This window comes from Colletotrichum acutatum (genome assembly GCF_030867785.1).
Source record: "Colletotrichum acutatum strain CBS 112980 chromosome Unknown BDZ83scaffold_131, whole genome shotgun sequence".
Lineage (NCBI taxonomy): Eukaryota > Fungi > Ascomycota > Sordariomycetes > Glomerellales > Glomerellaceae > Colletotrichum > Colletotrichum acutatum.
In genome coordinates this window covers 24,800-47,309 of record NW_026849125.1, presented here as the reverse complement: position 1 = coordinate 47,309, position 22,510 = coordinate 24,800, and the positions used below count along the sequence as shown (strand labels likewise).

At 52.4% G+C, this 22,510-nt stretch overlaps 11 protein-coding genes across 11 annotated transcripts; 2 read left to right on the top strand and 9 right to left on the bottom strand.

Annotated features, from left to right (window-relative positions):
- Positions 1 to 241: 241 nt before the first annotated feature.
- On the top strand, positions 242 to 1,625 carry BDZ83DRAFT_756572 (squalene synthase; the record flags this gene model as incomplete). The annotated part of the gene is made up of 4 exons (XM_060514765.1): positions 242 to 481; positions 537 to 1,000; positions 1,068 to 1,223; positions 1,484 to 1,625. 4 exons carry the CDS (start codon positions 242 to 244, stop codon positions 1,623 to 1,625), a joined length of 1,002 nt encoding a protein of 333 aa, XP_060359944.1.
- Positions 1,626 to 2,248: 623 nt separating this feature from the next.
- BDZ83DRAFT_548786 (cytochrome c/c1 heme-lyase) lies at positions 2,249 to 3,146 on the bottom strand (the record flags this gene model as incomplete). The annotated part of the gene is made up of 2 exons (XM_060503470.1): positions 2,249 to 2,516; positions 2,611 to 3,146. Coding segments are annotated over 2 exons (804 nt in total), but the record flags the coding sequence as incomplete, so codon positions are not given.
- A 1,051-nt stretch (positions 3,147 to 4,197) lies between these two features.
- On the top strand, positions 4,198 to 5,086 carry BDZ83DRAFT_636702 (uncharacterized protein). Its single transcript, XM_060509269.1, has one exon. The coding sequence runs from the start codon at positions 4,462 to 4,464 to the stop codon at positions 4,846 to 4,848; it is 387 nt and encodes a 128-aa protein (XP_060359942.1). The 5' UTR covers positions 4,198 to 4,461; the 3' UTR covers positions 4,849 to 5,086.
- Positions 5,087 to 6,371: 1,285 nt separating this feature from the next.
- On the bottom strand, positions 6,372 to 6,839 carry BDZ83DRAFT_588810 (uncharacterized protein; the record flags this gene model as incomplete). Its single annotated transcript, XM_060506178.1, has 2 exons — positions 6,372 to 6,688; positions 6,752 to 6,839. 2 exons carry the CDS (start codon positions 6,837 to 6,839, stop codon positions 6,372 to 6,374), a joined length of 405 nt encoding a protein of 134 aa, XP_060359941.1.
- A 1,288-nt stretch (positions 6,840 to 8,127) lies between these two features.
- Positions 8,128 to 8,630, bottom strand: BDZ83DRAFT_656093 (uncharacterized protein; the record flags this gene model as incomplete). The annotated part of the gene is made up of 2 exons (XM_060510845.1): positions 8,128 to 8,404; positions 8,554 to 8,630. 2 exons carry the CDS (start codon positions 8,628 to 8,630, stop codon positions 8,128 to 8,130), a joined length of 354 nt encoding a protein of 117 aa, XP_060359940.1.
- BDZ83DRAFT_74158 (uncharacterized protein) lies at positions 8,457 to 9,479 on the bottom strand. Its single transcript, XM_060513091.1, has one exon. It carries the CDS (start codon positions 9,275 to 9,277, stop codon positions 8,654 to 8,656), a length of 624 nt encoding a protein of 207 aa, XP_060359939.1. The 5' UTR covers positions 9,278 to 9,479; the 3' UTR covers positions 8,457 to 8,653.
- A 2,294-nt stretch (positions 9,480 to 11,773) lies between these two features.
- Positions 11,774 to 13,027, bottom strand: BDZ83DRAFT_588806 (vitamin B6 photo-protection and homoeostasis-domain-containing protein; the record flags this gene model as incomplete). The annotated part of the gene is made up of 1 exon (XM_060506177.1): positions 11,774 to 13,027. The coding sequence occupies one exon, from the start codon at positions 13,025 to 13,027 to the stop codon at positions 11,774 to 11,776; it is 1,254 nt and encodes a 417-aa protein (XP_060359938.1).
- Positions 13,028 to 13,608: 581 nt separating this feature from the next.
- Positions 13,609 to 15,208, bottom strand: BDZ83DRAFT_681143 (diphosphomevalonate decarboxylase). Its single transcript, XM_060511212.1, has 3 exons — positions 15,057 to 15,208; positions 14,887 to 14,971; positions 13,609 to 14,828 (listed from the first exon to the last, which is right to left on the bottom strand). The coding sequence occupies exons 2-3, from the start codon at positions 14,946 to 14,948 to the stop codon at positions 13,715 to 13,717; spliced, it is 1,176 nt and encodes a 391-aa protein (XP_060359937.1). The 5' UTR covers positions 14,949 to 14,971; positions 15,057 to 15,208; the 3' UTR covers positions 13,609 to 13,714.
- A 537-nt stretch (positions 15,209 to 15,745) lies between these two features.
- Positions 15,746 to 16,687, bottom strand: BDZ83DRAFT_656090 (uncharacterized protein; the record flags this gene model as incomplete). The annotated part of the gene is made up of 1 exon (XM_060510844.1): positions 15,746 to 16,687. One exon carries the CDS (start codon positions 16,685 to 16,687, stop codon positions 15,746 to 15,748), a length of 942 nt encoding a protein of 313 aa, XP_060359936.1.
- A 1,126-nt stretch (positions 16,688 to 17,813) lies between these two features.
- Positions 17,814 to 19,103, bottom strand: BDZ83DRAFT_763065 (Alpha/Beta hydrolase protein; the record flags this gene model as incomplete). Its single annotated transcript, XM_060515211.1, is given in 3 exon segments — positions 17,814 to 18,657; positions 18,690 to 18,936; positions 18,954 to 19,103. 3 exon segments carry the CDS (start codon positions 19,101 to 19,103, stop codon positions 17,915 to 17,917), a joined length of 1,140 nt encoding a protein of 379 aa, XP_060359935.1. The 3' UTR covers positions 17,814 to 17,914.
- Positions 19,104 to 19,971: 868 nt separating this feature from the next.
- BDZ83DRAFT_636688 (uncharacterized protein) lies at positions 19,972 to 20,953 on the bottom strand. The gene has a single exon (XM_060509268.1). It carries the CDS (start codon positions 20,664 to 20,666, stop codon positions 20,166 to 20,168), a length of 501 nt encoding a protein of 166 aa, XP_060359934.1. The 5' UTR covers positions 20,667 to 20,953; the 3' UTR covers positions 19,972 to 20,165.
- Between the last annotated feature and the right edge of the window lie 1,557 nt (positions 20,954 to 22,510).

Genomic DNA, 22,510 nt, shown 5'->3' with positions numbered 1-22,510 from the left:
CCGTGGGGCATTGAGTCTGCAAGATGGAAGATTTGAGGCAGCCAACATGTCTCTTTGCGGCGGTGAAGAGACGGGGGCCATTCCGTGTATCCGTACAGATCAGTGATATTCAGGCCGTATGACTCGGCAGGCTCCTCTTCAAACGATAAAGACTTTTAAGGATTACGGTGGGCCTTATTACCTATCTTATCGAACTCGAACTTTGATCAGCGGGATAGACTGCCGTCTTCACAATCGCAATATGCTTCAACCACCGGTGATAGTCCAGACCGATCACCTTGATCAAGGCACGAATCTTCGGCAAACGCTGTCGTGTCTGATCCCCACGTTTCTGAATGCTATCAAATACGTCCCGCCGCGTGAAGTTGACAAGAAGGCATTGAGGATATCTCTCCTCGACAGAGCCCTCCAAAGCGGTGTCCACCTCGGAACTGACGATGCCTCGCAGATGCGATTTGAGGCCGGACTAGCTGTCGCTGCCGTAGGCCATTTGTCGCCGTTCTCTGCCTTCTGCTCTTGTTAACCTGCTTCTACAGGAAATGTATCCCCTCCACCCCTTCGAGATTCAGATCCACATTGGTCTCTTCACCTGGTACGGCTTCATCATCGACGACATGAACGCTGAGCTAGGACAGGACCTGGAGCAATTCCAAACACGGCTTCTCATGGGAGAACAGCAACCCTCGGCACTGCTCCAGGCTTTCGCCGACGTGCTCAAGATGACAAAGAAGTACTACGATCCAATAGTCGCCAACCTGATCGTGCTATCCGCTCTAGCCTTTGTTAACTCCAACGCCATTGAGATTCGCCCACAGTACCACACAATCGTCCTGTCAAAAGAGACAGTCAGCTGGCCGTACTACTTTCGAGATAAAGAGGGTCTTCCAGAAGTGTACACATATTTCTGCTTCTACAAGGAGACGTGTCCGGATATCGCGTGCTTCCTGCCCGCTGCGCCGGAAATGGGCAAGTTTATCAATCTGACCAACGACATATTATCGTAAGTGCTTATACCTTCATTTTCGATTACTTCTATCAATACAGACTTTTGACATATGGCTCCGTAGATTTTACAAGGAGGAAAAGGCGGGAGAGGTCAGGAACTATATTCACAAGCAAGCCTCAAGTCTAAACCAAAGTCCCTTGTCTATACTAGAATCCGCCATTATGGAGACTGTGGTTGCGTACAACCGGTCTAGGGCAATTCTGAAGAACAGCCATCCGTACGAGGGGATATGGCACGCTTACGCCATGGGATATGTAGCCATGCATTTGAATACGCGGCGCTACTACCTTTCCGAAATAGTATTGTAGATTTTGTTGCCACCTAACAAACATTTCTTCCATTCAAGGTACGCCGTAGAGGGGATAACCACAAATCATGTCCTCCACGAATGATGCTCAAAATAACTTTATACACTGGAGTCTCGGTTAGGACCAGGCACGAACCCCCGGCGCCGTGGTGCCAACTAACGTTAGACAGGCTGCGGGTGTTCGGCTCTTACAGGTTCCCGATCGTCACCCCCGGGCCCCTGCAGCTGTCGCTGTCCATGTCGAGACCGGAACCGAAAGCGGGCGTGCCTGCGTCGGAATGCGTCTGGATTTCCAATGCCCACACATGGTAATGCCCGTGCGATGACGTGCGAATGGCATTTCGTGGGTGATTCCTTATTATTGATGGCCTTTTCCGAATCCCGCTAAGATGATGTGCGAATAACACTTTTGAGGACTTGGTAGATAAGGGTTCCAAGCCATGGGGCTCCATACGAAAGCTTTAGATGGGATCTCAGCCCTCAGCTCTTTACCTTCCCAGATAACTACTAGTGAAGAGAGAGCGGCTTTATTTGAACGATTTCCAACTATTCGATTCACAGTCAAACTACAGAGTCATTCTTGGGTGACATCTCGGAGTGGAAATGTTTCCTCGAGACTTCGGAGGAGTGACAGAGAACATCTGCCTTCGCAGACTTTGGGTAGTGACGAGGGTGAATCCGTTCCAGCTGGGGCCGCAATGTCACCTCTACAGCCAATATGATTGCCATTGTTGGAAATAGATGGTCTGAAATTGAGTAGTTCTTTTTTGGTGGTCCCTGGTATATCCTTTCTATAAGACAAGATAGATACGCCAGTCCCCAATGCTGCAAATATTTATACACTATTACACATCTTTATACACTCCCAACAGCGTCAATCTCGCCTAGAAAAAAGCCATCAGACTCAAAGGTGTCCAAGGCTCTCCATCTCAAGCCAAACCAACACCCCTCAAGGCCCTCATCTTGACGCCCTCCCAGCTATTCAGCTTCGGCCTCACGTCCAGGTAGAAGCTGGGCTTGCCGCGTGCGTCGGGGCGTCCGGCGTAAAAGTCAATGACGTACTCGACCTGCACGCCGCAGCGGTCGACGACCCAGTCGTGGCGGTCAAAGGGCGGGGTGTAGCCCAGTAGGGTGTTTATGCGCGCCTTGGGAGACATGTTTGTGCTGAGACCGAGGAAGGAGTGGAGTTTCGGGCCGTCGCAGCTATGGGGCCTTGTGTTAGCTTTCTCCTACTGTGTTCTCTGGTAGATGGACGGGTTCGGTTGAATCCAGACCCATGATAAGAGTTGTGACTTACACTGTGCCTTCGAGATAAGGCGCCTCCCACTCTTTAATCTCCTTCCACGCCCTCTCGTTGACGGCGTTGTGAATCGGCACCACGGTCGCCATGTCCTGCGCGCGGGTATCGTGGCCCTTGCGCTTCATCGCGTCAAAGAACATCTTTTGGGAGGGGTATATCCAGTTCCCCGTGGCCTCGTCCGAACCCGTTTCCTGCTCGTGGTTGGAGGGGCGGCTGGTGCCCGGGTACGCTGAGGTCGCTGTCCTGGGAATCGTCGAGACCTCACGCTCGGTGTCGAGGCCTGATTTGGCGGATGCGGATGGTGTGGGGATCGGTGTGTTCGTTTGTGCGGTTGTTGCTGATGAGGTGAAGGGGATGTAGGACTTGAGGGACTGAGTCCATGATTGCGAGGGCTGTGGTGATGATGGTGCGGCTTCGACAGTATGGTGGGGGTGTGGTGTGTGAGGATTTGAAGCACCGTTGGCGGCGGAGGCGGCCCGGGCTTGTTCGAGCCAGGCTTCGCGGGACTTGTGGTCTACGGGACAGACTTCGGAGACGGCATCGGCGGAGGCGGCGGGAGCTTGTGTCGGGGAGGCGCTCGTCGACGTTGGCGGCGGCGGCGCCGCCGAGGAAGAGGAGAAGGGCGTCAGAGACAGCAGAGACTGCGTCCAGGATGATGAAGACTGCGATTGCTGAGACTGTGGTGATTCTGCCTGCGCTGGGGGTATCGGGTGCGGCGGGTGAGGAAGTTGCGCAGCGTCTGGGTTCGCGGCGCGGGCGTGCTGGAGCCAGGCTTCGCGGGCTTTGTGGTCGACGGGGCACGTCTCGGGTGCCGCGCCGTTGCTGGAGGTCGACATTGTGTGGTGAGGGTGGTCTTCGTAGTCGATTGCGACGGAGGAGGATATGGTAACTGATGGTTGGAAGCGGGTTAGGAAAACGAGGTCTACTAGGTCGGCGTTCATTTTGGAGATTTGTCATGTAGGTGAAGAGAGATCGTAGTTCATACCAGTGAGATATCCAAGATTCGAAATTCTCGAGAAACAAGGAGGCGGAGGGATCTGATCCTTTTTGAACCCCTCGATGGGTTTGGCGGCGTGACGGGTAACCAGATGCGGGACGGGGGCCTAGATCCAGAACCCGGGGATAGGGTTGCAGTGGTGTTTCTTTCTTTGTTTGTCTAGATCTTGGGGCGTCGTAGTCGGGAGGGGTCTTGCGACGGAAACCGCATTGAATCTCTGCTTCGGCGCAGCGTAAGGCCCAAGGGAGAGGGCGCGTTCGTTTCGTTGGTTCTTGGCTGGTTTCGTGATGGGGGTTGATTCACGATTCCGCGACGAACGAGCGGGATGCAACAACTTTTTAGGTGGAGACTTTTGCTTCTGCGTCTTCCATGCGCATCTGTTGATTTTTATTTTGGGATGATGTGATTGACGCCGTGTGATTGGGCGGTTGGTTGTTGGAACTGTCTGTCGGGTGCTTCCGATGACGCCGGGATGGCCACGGTCCACGGAAGCTCTGGCGAGTTGATGTGTCAGCAAAATCCCAAGCTGCCGGATCCCATAACCCGATATTCCACCGACAACCTGTGGCTCAAGCTATCCAAACGTGCCTGGTGCTTCTACAGAGATATCTCCTGAGTCAAGCTTGTTGATGCTATCCCTAGATATCCCACCTCGGTGAGCTTTAGTGCTTACTACCACGTGATACTAGGTAGGTAGCCATTTCACTCTTTATTGAATCCGAATCACATCACTGCTTAGACATGATCTGTCTTTGGAAAGAAAGTCTGAAGAGGGATTTTCCGATACAATACTTGAAATCTCATTCCATTACGGTTTCATACCCTACGTAAAAGTCTAACTCCAAGCAATCATGTCGCGACAGTTCAGATCCCCTCATTTATTCCCACTATTTGTAGCCGTAGCCCACACCCTCGGCGGCACCGTCCCATTCTTCGCCAGAGACGCTGGAATCCGGTCCTTCGGGCTGTCAGAAAGATTCGCAGAGTCACCTATAGCACAGTCGTGCTTCATCCTCGACGGCGCCCGGCTTTCCGTCCTCGGAATGGTCCAGCTAATCATGTATCTTCGCGGAGACTATCCTGGAGTGGACATCATCATGGCTCTTATGGTATACATTGGGCTAGTTGATGGGTATGTTTGCTGGCGGGAGGGTGAGCTTGGATCAGCCGTGTTTAGAGCCACGTCGGGGATGGTCATCGGAGCTTGGGGTATGCTGGGGTTGACTTCCAAGCTGTGAATACTTGGAGACTGCATTCAATGCTAGGAAGGATACCTAGGTAGATGTGATGTAGATGAATCTACCGTGTAAGTATTTGCTAGACCACATTTCCTACAAGGCGGACCGAATCTTCGGGACCTTTAGCCGTGCATCTGCTCCTGTGAGCGGCTATAGTTGTTGGTCACAGGGATTCTTTTCATCTGATTGTCTTGCGTAGAGTACGGGAACTTCATAGATGAAAGAGCCGCAAAGCGGTCCTTGATTTCAATGAGATTCATAACATCGTTATACATCTTAACACGCTCGGGTGCCATTCTGCACAGACCAACAACCGACGTCAAGCCTCGGACCTAGGGACAGTGCAGAAATTGGTGGCTGAGGCTCCAAGCTCGGGTGGACGTTGGCAAGTCGGCTACCTCGGGAATTGACGGAAGCGGGTAGCTCAAGCCTCAAGGAATCAATCGGATGATTTTTACGTCCAAGCTGCGTTTTTACTTGCTGCGTAGGTGCTTAGTAGCTAACCTTGGGATACCTAGTTATAACTCCTGCATGCGCCTATAGAAACACATGAGCCGACAGGCTGCTTCCCCATGGGCCAAGGGAAATCAAACGTGGCACGATTTCCCCAAACTCTTCCCGGAGCTACGGACGCAGGGCGCGCGTTTCTCCAAGCTGCGAGAGAGAGCCTATCACATGCGGGCCAACTACGTGGTAAGCCGCATCTTCTGCTAAGCATTGGTTCGTAGTTCCGAAAGACGGGTTACATTGCCTTAGCTGCAGGGTCTACACACGCTCTGAATAGTCTCGGGAGGCACCTTCACATGGAATTTATTTCGATGAAGCTCGGCTCGGCGCACATGATCACGAGAAGTATTCGGAAGGAGGGGTTTCGGTTCGAGATATTGAAGTAAACTTGCTTTTATGCACGGGGTCTGTTGGTGTGTGTGTGTGACGAGTCTAGACTATCGGTACAGGATCCTGACGTCGACGGTAAAAGGGAAAGTTGAAGACTAGGTATAGAAAAAGGCCAAAGCAAGAGACAGGTCTTTGTTGCCTGTATCCGCTTGGGTGTCGGATGAACTCCCAGTAAAAACTCCCATAGTGTTCCAGCAAAGCTCCTTACTTGACGGGCGGGAATCGCTTCCATTGCGATGGATATCACGAAGCCGCCATAATAAATCGCCTTTGTAACTTTTCCTTGCCGTTGATCACGATTGTTCCGTGACGAATCAATATTGCCGACTGTTCTGTGTCCTGCCGAAGGCCCCAATCCCGGGGGCTTTTGTGGTCGACGGCCTACGCGGAGGGTGGGATGTCCCCCGTCGCTGTAGTCTCGTCGTTTCGTACACACGTGTTGTCATCGCCTACTTTTGTGAATCTCGCCAACTCTCCACCCCGTTCCGTCTCTTCCTCGTCTCCGCGCCATCATCGCTCATTTTTTCGTAGTCCAGCCCGCGGATGTCATGGGATATAATGTCTCCCTTAACCGTGAGGTAACAAGGGCGCGTTCCATTTTCCGTTTTCGCGTTCCAACATCACACTCAGCCGAAGAGGGCAGCGCCGCCGGACTCGACAGCCTCAATCTCAGCCATGTCAAGGGGCTGGCGGCGGAAACGGGCCGGGAGCTCGGAGCGGTCGAAAGCGACGCCAGAGGGGGGAACGACGGAGCCGAGCTGGTGGCCAGTAGAGCCTCCTACGCCGGAGCCAATGGTGCGCTGGAGCGGACCGTGCTGCTGGGCGTGGTCACGGTAGGAGCTGAAGCTGGTGTGCTTGGGGGAGGCGGAGCCATTGCCAAAGTTGGCGGGAAGCTTGCCGGTAGGCGAGGCTGGGTGAGGGGCGGGGCTGTGGTCGATGGAAGCTGGTGAGGATTATGTTAGTATCGTAGGAGCAGACGTTGGTGAGGACTAAGGAGTGGACATACAGGGAATGGAGCGGCGGCCGAGGAACTTGATGCTCGGGGTACGCTCGGCGTGAGCGGCAGCCTGGCGGAGGACTCTGGTAGCGAACATGTTGAGGGTATATAAAAAGAGTCGAGTGGAAAACGTCTCGAAAGATGTGTTGGAGTGGTGATTCCGAAAGGGTCCGAAGCTCGTTCGTTGGTGTGGGCGGTGGGCCGAAGTATGTGTAGGAGGGAAAAAGAAGTTTGGTGGTTGAGCTCTCCTCCTCGCCTGTGATGATAAAGCTGGGGTGTGTGCGGTACGCGCTAGCGACGGGTATCAAGGGTGGTTATAAACTTTTGGGTGCCTGTGGCTTTTTGTATGTTTGACGGAAATGCAATTGGGTGTGTCTGGCGCGTGGCAGAGCTTTATCAGCAGGGAGGAGAGCGATCTGGTCGGTTTGGTGTTGAAGGAGGGAAGAAATGAAGAGATGAGAAGAAGGAACCTGAAGGCGAGAAGGCTGGTGTGGAAGGCAGACACGTTTTATTTCAGTAAACAGCACTGCACACTGCACACTGCACACTGCACAGAGAGGTATGGGGAATTTTTTTCACAGGCCGAGAGACACCGCGCCGCCTCCGCCGCCGGCCGTGCCCGCCTGCTTGTGAGGTACTTTCACCATCCTGGCGGCGGCGTTTGGCGCTCTCTCTCTCTCACTTTATGATTTTTTTTTTCTCTTTCTCCTCCAAGGTTCCATTCTGTGTTACAACGCTCGGTTGGGGGTTAGCGGGTGGGTTCACTGGGTTGGGTGTCGCTGCACGGCCTGCTCACCTCAGCCAGATGGGCGGCATCGGGAGGAAAGGCGACAGGGAACGGACAGGGAGGCAGGGGATGGCAGGCCGAGCTAGCGGTGCACGCTGCAATGTGCATGGTGCCATGGTGGTAGTGGGTGGTCGAGGTGGAGGGAGAGGAGCCCAAAAGCACAGGATGAAGGCTGCAATGAGGAGGGGAACAGATGATGGGAGTGAATCTTGTTCTCATGTCTTAGCGCGCCAGCCCCGAAACCCGAACCTCGGGCAGTGATTCCCGTCGTCGAACAAGTCGTGGAGGATCTAGAGACTCTGGTTGTGGTGTCTAGAGTTGCAAGCCCCGAGGAGACTCTCGGTTCGGCTGCGGCAGAGTTGCCATTGTCTCTTGGAAGTTGCAGTTCAACCGAAGTTTGCTACTTGAGCAGAATCACCATCGTCTTCTCTTTCACCCGCATCCTCTTGCTTTGGACATGAGTTGCGTGGGCACTGGGAGCTCCTCTTGGGCTCTTGGACTGTCATTCTCTCGCAACTCGACCCAACTCGACTCAGTGACATTCGAAATCTTACAAACCTCTATTTCTAACAATCGTCCAATGTGCTCCTCCCCCGTTTCAGGCAATCTCCACAAACCCCAAGCGTCCTGGCTCGCGTCCCCAAGTTCCAACGTCGGACCGACCACGCCATTCCCAGACCACCTGCAGGCGACCTGCATAGGCATTGGACAATGAGACGCCGTCCACATTTGGGAACCCCGAACGCGTGGGAATCCAGCGGTCCCCGATCCCTTCCTTGTTGTCGGTCTTTGAATTGGGTGTTACGGGTGTATCCAGTTTCCAGAATATCTTGACTGGTTGGCAATAAGCTGTCCAAAACTCCAAACTCCAGAGCCTAGAGGTGTTCAATCTTCAACGAACAACTGCCCCTCCTCTTCGTCACTCCTCCGCTCTTCCGTCGAGTCGGAGTCCAGTAATTAATCACTCTCTTAACTAAAGTCTAACTAGTAGGAGTTCTCCGCCCTGAACGGTGGAGGGACGGACCTCAGTGACAGGCCACCGCCGCCGCCGCCGCCGCCAACCAGCGGACAGCCAGCCAGTCGCCATAATGCGGGACACATTGATTTTACACGTGAATTGCACCTTATCTCTGAGCTCCCGCGTCATGGCACCGGCATCGAACCATTTTCCCCTCCTCCACCCATGCAGAAAAGTCTCCATGTCCCCATCGTACAGAGACAACGGGGAACACAGTCCACACACACACTAAATCCAAGAGTCGGATATCCGTATTCAGAATGTGAAAAACACACCGTCTCAGGCTCTCAGCCTTCTTGGTGAGGTGTGTTTGCAATTTCGTCTCTTGTGCTGAAAACCGTTTCTTGGCGGCGGCAACTTTCACATCTGCTGTCAGGAGCCTTCCTTGTCTTGACTTTAGCTTGAGCACCTGGAAGTTGACGTGGCCGACGAGAAATCCCACCCATCGAACAGATATTGTCACACTGGCAGCATCGCAAACCCGGTCTATTCTCAGCAAGTTAGATGTCAATCTGCATCTTCGGCATACCACCTCACCTAGGGCAATAAGCTCTCGAGGCGCCAAGACAGATTTTCGTCCGACCTTTTGTGCGAGCGAAACCGAGCTCCAGTGGTCACCCTTGAACTTCCCCAGACTCTGGCACAAGCCCAGAATCTGGAGATTAGACTTTTTTTTTGCGACTCTGCAATGTCTCTCCCTAGAGTCCAGTGTCTGTACTCCGTCCACCATCTTGACTGTCACTGTAACATGCTACCAACCCCCAGGGCACCCTGCCGCGAGTGACGCCAATTGCCGCGGTCTCCGGCGGTGTCCCGCGGTGCGGCGGTTGGCGTTCGGGATTTTTAGCCTAGTGGTAACTGTAAGGCCTGTCTGGGACTCGGGAGATCAGTGATCAACATCGCGCGGGGAAAAGGAAGGGGGAAGGGAAGGGATGGTGATGTGACGACCCCAAGGGCCCAAACCCATTGGCGAATTGGCAGTATTATCAATCAACTGAAAGCGCCGGGGAACGGTTTGCGAGGACAAAATGTCACATCCGGGGGAACCGGCGATACGCGATACTTTGGGGAAAGCTGAGTGAATAAGACGAAGAAGGCAACTGTCTAGCAAGGAATATGCAGTCCTCCTCTCCATGCTTCCCGATCCCGGTCCATCCATACCGCAGCACCCACGAAACCTCTTCACGCACAAAAGGAACAGGGCAGGACTCGTAGACTGTAGGAGAACCCCCTTCGACAGAGATGGGCGCGCTGCATCGAACGATTTTGCGGGCGACCGGGACATGATCTTGAGCCAGCCAGTGGGCACGAAACCGCGACCGAGACACAACTTCTTCGCTTCTCTTCAGGTAGAGCACGCGAGCAACAGAAATGAGAGGGTGTCCTCGTCAACGAGACCTGATCTTGCTAATGTGCGCGCTGTCTGCCGGTTGTCACATCTGTACATCTGTTCCCACTCCCCCCCCGGCAGTTTTTGCCCAACACGGCAAACCCTTCCCACCAGATCTAAGCAAGCCCACCTCCAACTTAACGCCAGCAAGCCGGACAAACCACAGCGAAGCTAACAGTGACAGACAGACCAGCTCAAAGTTCAAACCCCCACGGCACGGACGCTGGGGGAGGAGAGGTTAGGTTACAGCAGACGGCCGGGCCAGAGTGGACTTGGGATCCCGGGCCCTGCATTGCATTGCATCAGCGCCGCTTGCGCGTGCGGCGCTGTGCCTGTGTGTCTGTGTGAGTGTCTCTCTGCCCTTCCCGCCGGGGTCCTGGCCGGTTTGGAAGGGTTCTGGGTTGGCTACCGGCCCGGCTAACGAGGTAAGATGGCGCGAATTGCAGGCCGCTGGGCACGTTTTTTTTCTTCTCTTTTTTTGTGGATTTTAGTCTTGGTGGGCAACTTGGGCTGTTGTTTGTTACTAGTCTTCCCTCGACTAGAATTACCTTCCATGTTGGGCGGCTACGGTGAACCTTTGGCGTCTGTAGCTCTCTTCTGCACATGAGGAGACGCTCGGCTCCGATTCCTACCACTTTTTCTTTCGGTCCCGTCCTCGTAAGATTTCTTGATAAAAGATTTGTTTCTGAATTGCGACTTGTGGACAGGGCTAGCTTTCCAGCACGTCTTCCTTCCAACGTTTCCATGATCCATCGCCCTCTCCGGCCGATGACGTGCTCCCAAAAATTAAAACATCCATTCCCACCCTGCCTGCCGTCCTCAAGAACCGAAAGCCGGGTGTCGAACCATTCCCGGCGCGAATCGCGCTGTAGGATTGCCACTCACTATATCCGTAGCAGTCCAACTCGATCCCGGTTGTGCGCAATAGCACACGGAGCACCCGCCGCACCGGAGGAGGGAACGTCGACTACGTAGTATGGTGGTCCGATAACGGCGGCGCGGCTATAGTATGCTGGATAACTTGATTTGCAAGGCAGGGCGGTGCGCGGAGCCCCCAAAGACACACACAATCTACACTGGCGGCGATTCGTGCGGCTAGGGAAAAGAATTCGTAGGTCCGCTTCAGGAACTGGGAAACACTGAACCTGGGCCCCTGTCGCGCTTCGGGCTGCCTTTCCCCTTTTCTCGCTTTCAAAGTGGTCCCAGTTGGGCTGAGTGCGATGTGACCGGAGCCGAATTGATCTGCATGTCTCCATTCCGGGGTAGATAATCCTCGGGATCTGTTTCCCGTATCGTCGCTGCCGCTATTTCGAGCTCGGGACTGCTTTATCCAAATTTGGCGTTCTCCTCCCCATATCCGACATCGTGTAATAGTTGTTGTTGCTAACTTGCTGCGAACGCCTTCCTGCGTCCACCAGCTCCGTAATGGAAGCATGTTGCTGCAAATGCACAATGATGCCAGGTTTCTGAAATGATCCGGTACGCTCCCAACTCTGTTCAACATGGAAAGGAAAGAACAAGAAAGGCTTGGTCGAACAGCCAAGGAACGTCCGAGAAAAGGTCGTGCCTACAAGGTCACGATGCTTGCATCCTCCTTCTCACAATCGTTCATCAGATAAACAGTCCTTTGATCGGTTGGTGTGACACCACTTTCCACCGCAGACAAAATCCAGTTTACATTGAATTGAATTGTTTGCAAAAGTGACTGCCTCAGATCGAAGAGAGGGTCACAGGTATCATCAACGAATCATACATCATGAGTGTCATCCATCCCAAACGCCAGGTTTCCCTTGAGCCAACCATTGTCCCTTCGTAGCTGCTATCCATTCCGTCAGACTACAGCTCCTTCTTGTCTTCGAAGCCAATGGTGATACGCGGAGCAAAGGCGTCTAGGTTGGTCTCGTTGACATCCCAGCCCGCCTCCTCAAGCGCCTTGAAGTCCAACTTCTTCTCGGTGCTTTCGCCGATCTCAATCTCGTCCACGGGGATAGCGCCGTGGAGCAGCTTCTGACTACCAGTCTTCGAAGCCAGGGCTCTGTCGTGGGCGAGCACGGTGGCATAGTACCACGCCATGAGCGTGTTGATGTCGTTCGCCTCCGTGGGGGACCGGTCCCCTAAGAGTAGGATTCTGATCGTAGCGATGTCTCCTCTCTCGCAAAGGCAAAGAATGAAACCTGGATGAGCCTTTTGACCTCCCTTCTCGGTAGACTGCTGCTCGGGCGTGACAAAGCGGACGCGAGCGCTCTTGAGGTCCGCAGTCATGGCGTGGGCATAGCTCTTGGCAAAGCTAATCTTGGTGATGACCTCCCCGCAATGATCCTTGATAACGGGAGTCCAGAAGACGATACTCTCGCGTGAGGCGACCTGGGCGGGGGAGAGAACCTGCTTCGTCTGCATGTAGTGCTTGAACAGGATCGTGGCACGTTGCTGGTTGAGGACGTTGAGCTGGACGCAGCGGACACCGAGGTAATTCATGCCGAGATGAACAAAGACGAGCACTACCATGAGCGCAAAAACGGCCTCTCTACTCTCGACGTAGCGCACAACGATGGAGCCCACGAGAAGGCCGACGAGACCAACAGCAGTCTCCTGTGATGCCTCCTTCGCGTTGAGCTCGCTGAGGTTATTGCGACGAGCAAAGTGCTTGGAAAGAGCGGCCTTGCTGGCGCCGGCAGCAACGCCACACATGGCACGGAGAGCTTCTGCGAGAACGAGGGCGAGGACTTTGGTCCATGGGTCAAAGTAGGGGCTGAAGAGGTCGAGGAAGAAGGCGCTATCGTTGAAAATATCAGCGAGGTAGCGGTATCTCTTGCACTCTGGCTCAATGACCAGGCCGAAGCGGTAGGCGAACACAATTGTGGCGACGCGTGAAATTCCATCCTTGAGGATTGTAAGGAGTAGGGCGTATGTCGCGGAAGAGGACGCGTCGCCGACTCCGAGGCCTTGGAGAATGGCCCGGTTGGCAAGAAGGCCGGTGATTGTAGAGAAGAAGGCCTGTAGGGAATCGAAGGTTTGGTAGCCAATGTAATCAGGAGTCACCGAGTCCGGGTAGCCAATTGGCAGGAATGCATCGTAGAGAATCTGACGCATGTTGGCGAGCCCGGCTGTCGTTGAGGTTGTGAGGGCCGTGGTGAGAGTCGGGATGGTGTTTTGCTGAGACTGGCGCACTTGTGTTATTTTTTGCGAGGCGGTGTCGTGCAGCCAACGGTGGGTTATTCTTCCGGTTCCATCTCTTTCCTCAATAAGGATCTCTTTCTTCTTAGCGCCTGCCATTTTGTGTGGTTTGTTGTTCACTTGAGAAATCTTGCAGAGAGATGGCCAAGGAAAGAGCGATGTGGCAGGAAGGCAGGAGTGAGGTTGAATGAGAAAAGTGGGTCCAACATCGAAGGTGTTCAAAAGGGAGAACTTTGAAGATGTGGAAATGCTGCCTTGAGATACGTCAGCCAGCAATCTCTCAAGTTAGAGTCTCAGAGGCACTGGTAATAAGCCAGCTCATGGTATCTTGCCCATCTCGGTTTACAACTTTTGTTCCTGTGCCGATGCTTGGAGCCTCTGCGCCATACTTGGCTGGCTCAAAGCCGACGAGGCATGCCACTTGGAATTTAAAGATGGCACTGGTGATGTATATTCACCCGTTGCTGTGCTTCACTGACAGCAAGTTCGCCAATACTAGCGGGAATTTAAAATGGTATTTAATTAGGTGTTTCTATACGCATAAAGAGAACTTTTGAGCAAGTTGAAGCTTGTTTAGATACCGCAGACAAGGGACTGAACACATTATCGCTTAACCGGCTCACCATCCTCGCCAACAAGGTAAATGTCCGACTTGATCGGGCCCTCGCCAACGCCAGTCTGGATAACACGGCTGACACCACTCTGGATGATACCAGCAACAGTCTCGTCCAAGGCCACCGAGGACTTGAGATCCTTGGCGCCCTCCTTCCATCCGCCGACGGATCCCAAAATAGGGGAGAAAGCACCAACGACAGCAGCAGCGTTCTCCTCAAGGTAGTAGATGACAGCGTTCGGGCCGGCGTCAAAAGTGTACGCAGCAATGGTCTTTCCAGCAGCAGCATTGATCTGCTCCACGGCGCGGATGGCGGCACGCGAGACGTCGTTCATGTAAAAGATGGGAGGGTAGGTATCCGCGCACGAGGAGTGGAACGAGTTGGAGTCGCGCATGGTGACCTCGGCGAATTGTTCAAAGTCGCGCTTGGCAATGGCCTCCTTCATCTCGCCCATGTGCTTCGGCACGACCTCGGCGACGCGCTGCTTGAACAGGCCCGACGTCGCGACCGTCTGCTGCATGCCCGAAGTCGACGAGACGCCCTTCTTGGCCGCGCTGACGACCAGGATCAGGGCGCGCATTTCGGGCCAGTGCGATGCCTCGGCGACGAGGTCGGCCTTGGAATCCGTGCCGTCCGCCTTGTCGCCCATTCTCCACGCGACGTATCCGCCAAACAGACTGCGGCACGCGGAGCCGGAGCCCTGTCTCGCGATGAGGGACAGCTCGGAGGGGGACTCGGGGAGCTCGTAGAGGTCGGCGATGGCGCGGACGAGGGCGGCGAAGCCGGCGGCCGAGGAGGCGAGTCCGGCGGCGGTAGGGAAGTTGTTCTCGGTGACGATCTTCAGGGGCAGTTTGGAGAGCTTCGGGAGGGAAGGGGTCTTCTCCTCGAGGGCGGCGCGGCGGGCGCGCAGCTCGCGAAAGCAGGCCTGTGTGCGGGCGCCCGAGACATCGGAGGCCTCGCCGTTGAGAATGAGGCTGTCGCCATCGGGGTAGGAGGCGGAGCAGGATGCTGTCGTCAGGGTTCGGAGGTCGGCTTGGGAGAGGGTGACGGAGAGGGAGCTGTTGGTGGGGAGGTTGAGCTTAGGGTCGCGCTTACCCCAGTACCTATGTTTGTTAGTAACAAGACTTCTTGACTATACAGCTGTTGCTTGGTAGAGCATACTTGACAACGGCAATGTTGACAGGTGCCGTGGTGCTGGCGCGATAGACCTTGTTGTCTGACATATTGCAATCGACTTTGCGGTCTGCTGGAGGCGGTCAGTGAAATTCGAGGCGGGGCAAAATTAGATGAGGTGACACTGGGATGCATTGAAAGGCAAAGGAGACTCATACCTTGGAGAAAAACAATAAAGATTTGGGAATCACAAAGAATAATCAGTACTTGGAACTGTGTTGACTGCTGGAGGTTCGAATCTCTGCGGACAAGAACAATGGGATGGAGTTGGTGAAGCCGGACAAGAAGTGACTTGGCGGGGTTGCGAAGCTCGTCCCCTCACAAAACAATAGGCAAACAATAGCATCAATTTCCAGGATGGGATTACCTGCCAGCGGTCTTTGCCTGAAGAGGCTTAGTGCGGGGTCCTCGGGGGAAACGGCGCTTGGACCCTGCCAAAGATACGTACTCACTCACTGGTGAATGTCTCACTCAACTTCACATCGGTCATTCAGTTGACAACTCAGACACACAATTACTTTGTTCAGCATCTTCTTGGACAATTTGTCATCTGTGAGGCGCAACTATTATGATCATGCGTCTATGAACTCAAGATTGATAATCCTCAAACGCCGATGCAATGCTTAAATGCCCCAAGCGATCCAAGTCGCTCGATGTCCAAACCCCCGTGTAATCATCTAGCCATGTCTCATTGCTCATATCTCATATGCCTGTCGTGATATCATTAGACTACTCCATTCCGTAGTCGCCAAGAATTGTAGAGCCTGAGCACCTGTCTTTGTCCCTTTGTATTATCTGTCCTCCCCGGCAGGCCTTGATACTCTGCATCATCTTCCTCCTTTGCATCTTAATTCATGAGCTCAGGAGGAATGTTCTCCTTGTTCGACTCCTGTTCTTCATCATTGCAGAACCAGACACTCTGAGCAAGAGTATCTATGGCTTCAATAGCGCGGAGAACAAACGGGTAATTGAAACTGACACTGGCTTGCATCGCAAGGTCCTCAATGTCGTCAACGGTCTCAGGCAGCTCAACCTCCGGCGAACTCTCGTCGACGCTAATGCGGTACCTCAAGAGCTCTTGGCGGCGGATGTCCAGCAGCCTCACGATGCGTCGAAGAACCTGTCGGTCTTCGTAGACGAGCGGATCGTGAAGTTGGTCGATGGCGTTGTCCAATGAGAGCATGCGAGCCGAGCGTTCGACTTGCTCGGGAGTGAGGTGTCGGCCTGGGGCACCCTGTTCGGGGTTTGGATGGAGATAATGAAGGGATGCAGAGACTTCCCTGTTGCCAGACGCATGCTCTTTGGTCATGGTGGCGGGCAATCGACCGTAGTGTCTGTTGTGGTCGATTGCTCTGCCCATGATGTTGGGGTGTCGCTCCTGGAGGACGCCGACGGTACCTTGCAGTTCTGGGATCGTGTACCTCGATCCGTCTTCAAAGCCAATATTGATGTCCCCGTTGGCTGGACGGAATTTCTCTTCAGACTCATCGCAGAAAATGGTGAAGTCATCGTTGCTGAAAGGTGGTTGCTCCTCAGAAACAGCGTTGTCTTCGTCATCACAGAAGATGGTGAAGTCTCCACTACTGGATGGTCCTTGCTCCGCAGAAGTGAAGCTGTCTTCGTCATCACAGAAGATAGTGAAGTCGTCGCTACTGAAAGGCTGCTGCTCACGAATGGCGCTGTCTTCGTTGAAAACAGGGACATTGCTAAGCGGCATGCGACGGAGAGTGGTTGTGGTGTTCCCCTGAGCCCTTGGGGCAGAGGAAAGAGTAGCTCCGATAGAAGGCATGTTGATTATTGTAATAGCAGTTAAGGTGGGTTGTGAAGAGAAGAGAGCCGCAACTGAGACTAATCTTGGGTCTCTATGTAGGGGAGCCAGAGATATAAGATGAGGAAGGCGGAAGTGGAAAGTGAGTGAATCGCCGCAGTCATCAACTGAGAATGGGATGAAGTGTAGAGAGTGGATTGTGTTTGTTTGAGGTGAGACTGAGAAAGGAATGGAGAAAGAAGCAGGAGATGGCCTGGCTTTTTATTTCTTGATCCTACGAGGAGGAAAACTTTGAGCGTGACTTGATGGAGTCATGGTGGTAGTCAAGGTTCTTCAAGTCCTTGGTTTCGGAGATAGCGGTCGACGATGTATGTACTCTTAGATCGTGACAACCGGGTTAGACCGCAACTGTATAATCACATGCTACCTCATTGCCTTCGAAAGCCGTCAAGGTTAATGAAGAATAACCATAGCTTTTGAGTGAGTGGAAGTCAGCCGTGTGGCCTGATGCTCATTGCTTGGCCGTTTCGTCCTAGAGGGAGAAGAAATGTGTTAGTCACAGTGTATTGATACCGGGGTTTCCGCAAACTATCGTGAGTGATTTTGAGGGCATCGTTGGTTAGCCCCAGCGGGCTGGGAAGCCACACACGGGTTTAGTGCCGCACCTTTGTGGCGAGGACTACTACGAAATATGAACTCAATGGTGCTGTTGAAAAGGTAGATAGTGCCATTCGGACGCCTAGAGGCTGTGCTATGTTGAGTACCTTCCTACAGGACATTTGATCTTTATCTAGGGAAGGGCGGGATTCTTATGGGCAGTACGAGGCTCGTTTCATCTTAGCATCTTGCTGCCAATGGTATTGGAATGGGAAATCAAGTACATTTCTTCAGAACAATACGATCGTGTGCGTTCACTTCCAGTTATATTCTTGGCCAGAATTCCTACTACCGAATAGGGCATAGGTGGTAACAACACTACTAGTTTTAAGGAAAGGGTTGGGGGGAGACGCAACATGAATCTCACAGATGTCGAGAAATACATCACCGCATCTGAAACGTGCGATTACCACCTGACATAACAATTCCGGCGTTGCAGCCAATAGATTAAAGCCACCAGGAAAGAAACCAAACAACATCAACAAAAGTCCTCGTTAAAGGGACCTCGAGACGTCGGCTTGTCTGCATACTGGCTAGCCCGACAGTAGACAACAACTCATCGTCAAAGAGCTCACGAAAGCCCATCCCGACCTATGTTCTGATGATCTTCTCTTCAAACCAGTCAAGCATGACCTGATTTGTATACCTTGCAGCACCCACATGGCAATGGTCGCCTGCTGCGTCGTCTGCCGTGAATACAACGTAGTGGGCTTTGTTACCCAAAGCACCCCGCATCGCTTCGGGTTGTCCTTTGAAAAAGTGATCATCTGCGGCATCGGCAACAAATATAGGACACTGAACTGTGTCCGCTATATCCTTCAAATTGAAATGAGAAGCCTTTTCCAGGTACTCTGCCGGTGTCCGGACTTTGAAAGCCCAAGAGCCATGAGACAGGGCCCAGCGAGCTGTTGTTGGTACACTTGGATCCGTGAAGATCTTCTCTGCTGCCGCAAAGTCCTGGACTCCCGAGTATCGAGCCAGGCCCTTCTCGATATCGAAGACAGGGGTGTCCATAAGATTGAATAATCCATCGATACTGAATACCGCAGCAATGCGGTGGTCGAAAGCAGCAGCGCGGGCGGCAAGTAATCCTGCCATCGAGTTTCCGACGATCCCAATCTGCTTCATGTTGACGATTGGCAATGTTTCCAGGAAGTCAAGAACGGGAGAGACGACAGTTTCCCACTCGTGCGTGAAACCGATTCCTTGATAGCGGCGTGCGCAGATCTGTCCTGGGCCGTCGTAGCACAGAACATTCCAGCCACGTTCTAGGATACCGGCGCCGTACTGGTGGTACATCTCTTCCATGGAGCCATCGTAGCCATTGCCTAGGACTATATTCGGCAGCTTCTTGTCGGCAGTCCACGTGCCGGGAAAAGAATGACAGGTATGTCGAAGCCCGGCCCCTTAACCGCACTCCTACAACCAGGACTAGGCAACCGAGAGATCGCCTGGTCAAAGCACGCCGTCTGCTTGCCCCAAAGAGACAGGATGCGAGGGTCTTCCCAATTACCGTGTAGGTAAAAGTCGGCAGCTCTGTAATAGGTAGATGCTCGGAACATGGCGTCACGGATTAAACCGGATTCGTCAATCTGCTTGCTTGCTCCAGAATCCTATCAGCACGCTTGACGAAGGCATCGTGAAATGACTCAAAGTCGCCGGGGGTGATTTCTGACGCGATAGCAAGAACCTCGCCGACGTCGGCGCCTCCGTATGTTGCGTGAGCGAGAAGTCGCAACAGCTCGAAATGGAATGAATCGTCGGGGCTTAGACGTAACATAATGAAGAGGATTAGATCTAGGCTGCTCTTTGAAAGGTATTGAACGGTTGTTGATCAAGGTTGAGGTGGAGTGTCGTCCTGGAGAGAATTGACTTCTTTATCATCACCTACGAATACGCATTTAGCAAAGAGACTTTTACTACGACAACCATACCCACCTTGCTACTACGTTGGAAGATTCGATCATCGGATTGTCAGTAAGCGCGAAGTTATGATGCCGGTCCTCACGATAGAGCCAAAGGGCGAGCAGCTTCCCATCGGGTTTCAGTCGAAATTAGTCCGCGTGTGCGTACTTTTACTGACGAATACTATCCCACCACTTGCTAGATGACTTCATTCCATCAGCATTGAATATTTCTCTACCTCTGCTCTATTTCGAGATTGTTTATGGCCGAACATCAGGGAGTTAACCCTTGCAAATACCTAGATTCATGTCGATGCCATCTAGGAGCTGACTGGATGAACATGATAATTTGACCCTACTTCAATTGTTCCCACGAACCATAAAGTCAACAAAGGCATCGATTCAGGGCAAACTGGAGACGTATGCACTAAATTCCACTCGCATCCGGTGGGATAGTAGTAAGTGGCTAACCCTTGAAGGGAAGCCGGGTTTCGTGGTAACCCCGAGACGCGATGAGTCTCGAAGCCTCTTTTGTTCAAGGCACTCGGGGTAAAGTTTTTACACCAACAGCAAGGACCCTGAATCGCATATTCTAGTCAAGACCGGCTAACAAGAGCGCCCAGATGCAGCCCAACTACTTAGGAGAACTTCCTACTTTAGGTACGTTGGAAACTTGATAGAGAAGTCATGGATGCTACAACGTGGTTTGGTGGGTTTATGCCGGTTCTATAGGCGTATAAAATTGTTCTCAATGACAGGTTCAGGCTTTCAAGGAAAACCACACAATGCGGGACACAGTCCAACTACGCGGTGCTCAAGCTATGCTTCAAACTCGCGCTCAACTCAACATAGTGAGCCAGAAAGCACGATGCATTGGTAAATTGTGGGCAAGTTGCCGTGGCTGCTGTAGTATCATTACTTTCTCTTGAGTATGACAGCTAATTCTCCTTGATTCCGAGAAGCGATCCATCCGCAGAATGAGGAACGTGAAAATGGACTTTTCGCTTCGTAATGCGCCATCCTTCCTGGTTATCAAAAATTCCCTTTTCCAGTGTGTCTTGAGAATGGCTCCAGCCAGTCACCTGACGTCCAGTTGCTTTCCCAGTGCCAAAATGCACCGCCATACAGTAAGTTGTACCGTCAGCACTCGTTTGGCTGGTTTGCTTGATAGACTGTGTCGACAGAGCATGATGTGTTTCGAGGCCCTTCAATACATGTTCCAGAGCCTGCTGTAGATCCTTCACACCGCGTGTAACTCCTATCGGTTCAGGGTACTCGACGACGACGTTTGGAGCAAATCCCTCAGAGAGCAAGTCGTAGTTCTTCGAGTCCACTGCCAAAGGAAATATGGCAATGGCATTGCGTATGAGCTCGTAGTCGGATTGAGCCGTTTTCTTATAAACATGGTTAAGATATATGCAACGGGGATGGACGAACATGTACCTACGGGTTCTTGTACAAAATTGACCAAGACTTAGCAAATGCAAATGCGAATGAGAGGAGGAAACCAGGCCTAAGTTTTCCGATTGGAGAAAGTCGTGGGAGATACGATTCTAAGAATACTCGACTTTTTCCTCATCCTGGGTTTACGGCAATGTGCGACATATCCTTGTGAGGATACCGAGGTATGTACAACGGTTACCATAAATTCCAAATTTGTCAGCATGAGCCGATATTGAGGCCCACTGAGGCTTCGTGAACAAGGCCTACTTTACTTATAATCGCTCCCCTTCCTCCTTCCACTACCGCGACTCGGCGACGGTCCATTATAAGCACCGAGGCCGACTCCCAGCGGCTGGGACAGATGCAAATATTGTGCTCTAGCCTCTAGCAGATTCCTTACGGATATTACGGCGTTAAAAACCTAGCGATGCTCAAACAGATCCATTGACTATTCTCGCAAGGCGGGTAATTTGTGTGCTTACGCACGGAAACTTCTTCAAGGCGAAAGCCGAACAACGGTCTGAGTTGCCCTGCTGTACGTTCGTCCATGCCTCGCTGACAAATGCGAGAATAAATCAATCTCTGATGTTATCTAATATTCTCTGTGGACGGACCACAGCTCTGGCTGATCGCAGGTTTAGCAATTCCTTTGATTTATTCAACCAAGGCCTCCGGGTCGTGGCTGTTTGTCCTTGGTTCTTGGTACAATCAGTTATCTTATAGTAGAGCCTAACCCATATGTCAGATCCATGTGGACGAAGTGCGAAGGCAAGATATTAAAACGGGCATTGTCAAGATAATGTCAAACATCCCATGTCGTTGTCTTCAACTAACCAGCCGAAAGTGATGACGATTTTGCAACTCCTGGGTCCAACTTACCATTGCGTTGAATTAGAGAATGTTTCCACTCGAATAACTTCCTTTGCATGACCAGTCGTGGCGGTTATCATTAAACAATGTCGAATTTCTGTGCCGTGAGAACAGCGACTCGGAAAACAAATACCTTTTCTTCTTTGGGCGTATGAAGTCTATTGTCGTACTCATATATTCAAATTCAACTTTTGAGTATGTTCGGACAGTGAAGAACAAAAACTTCTTTTCTAGTCTGACTGGTGATGATGAAGCACGATTTTGTTTCCGGCAAATGGCCATACTCCATGACGACCAGAAGCCAATTTCAGAACATAATCTCATGAAGGAGTGGACGACCTTCTAATCTTGAGAAGGTACCAGGTGAGGCGTCCGTTCCGGGCCTACGGGTAACCTTAAACTTGGAAATCTGATGGCGTCGTACTCATGCTCCGCCCTGCTGTTGCTGGAGCAGCTGATTGGCGTCTTGTGAGAGGCCACAATTGTAGGATAACAGATCGGAAACTTAGGCAAGCAGAGCGCATAAGTTAACCAACCATTTCTTAGACCCTGGAGTGTCCTCTGCCATAGCTTTCCTTTTAAGCTATACTCATCTTGCTTCCTTAGAACTAGCATTTCCAAAGCTTACATATGCGACGCCATTTCATCACTTTTGTCCCTTTAACACACAAAGGATTTACCTGGAAGTATATGAGCAGAGACGCATCCAGAAAGCTGTGTCCTATGGAGATTTGATCGAGCATTCTATCACGATGCGCGGTGCTGGCTAAGGTAGCCAGTTGGTATCGGCCCCGCTGTTACGCCGGATGCCCGGGGTTGCCCCACGCCGGGGGGCTTACACTATCTTTAGAGGCACAGAGGCGCAGGTGTAAGCAATCAGGTCACTACAGACATCGACGAATGTAAAGCACACTGCTTTGAAGGCGCCCCAACCGCAAAAGGAGGGCAATACGAACACCTCGCGGGATAA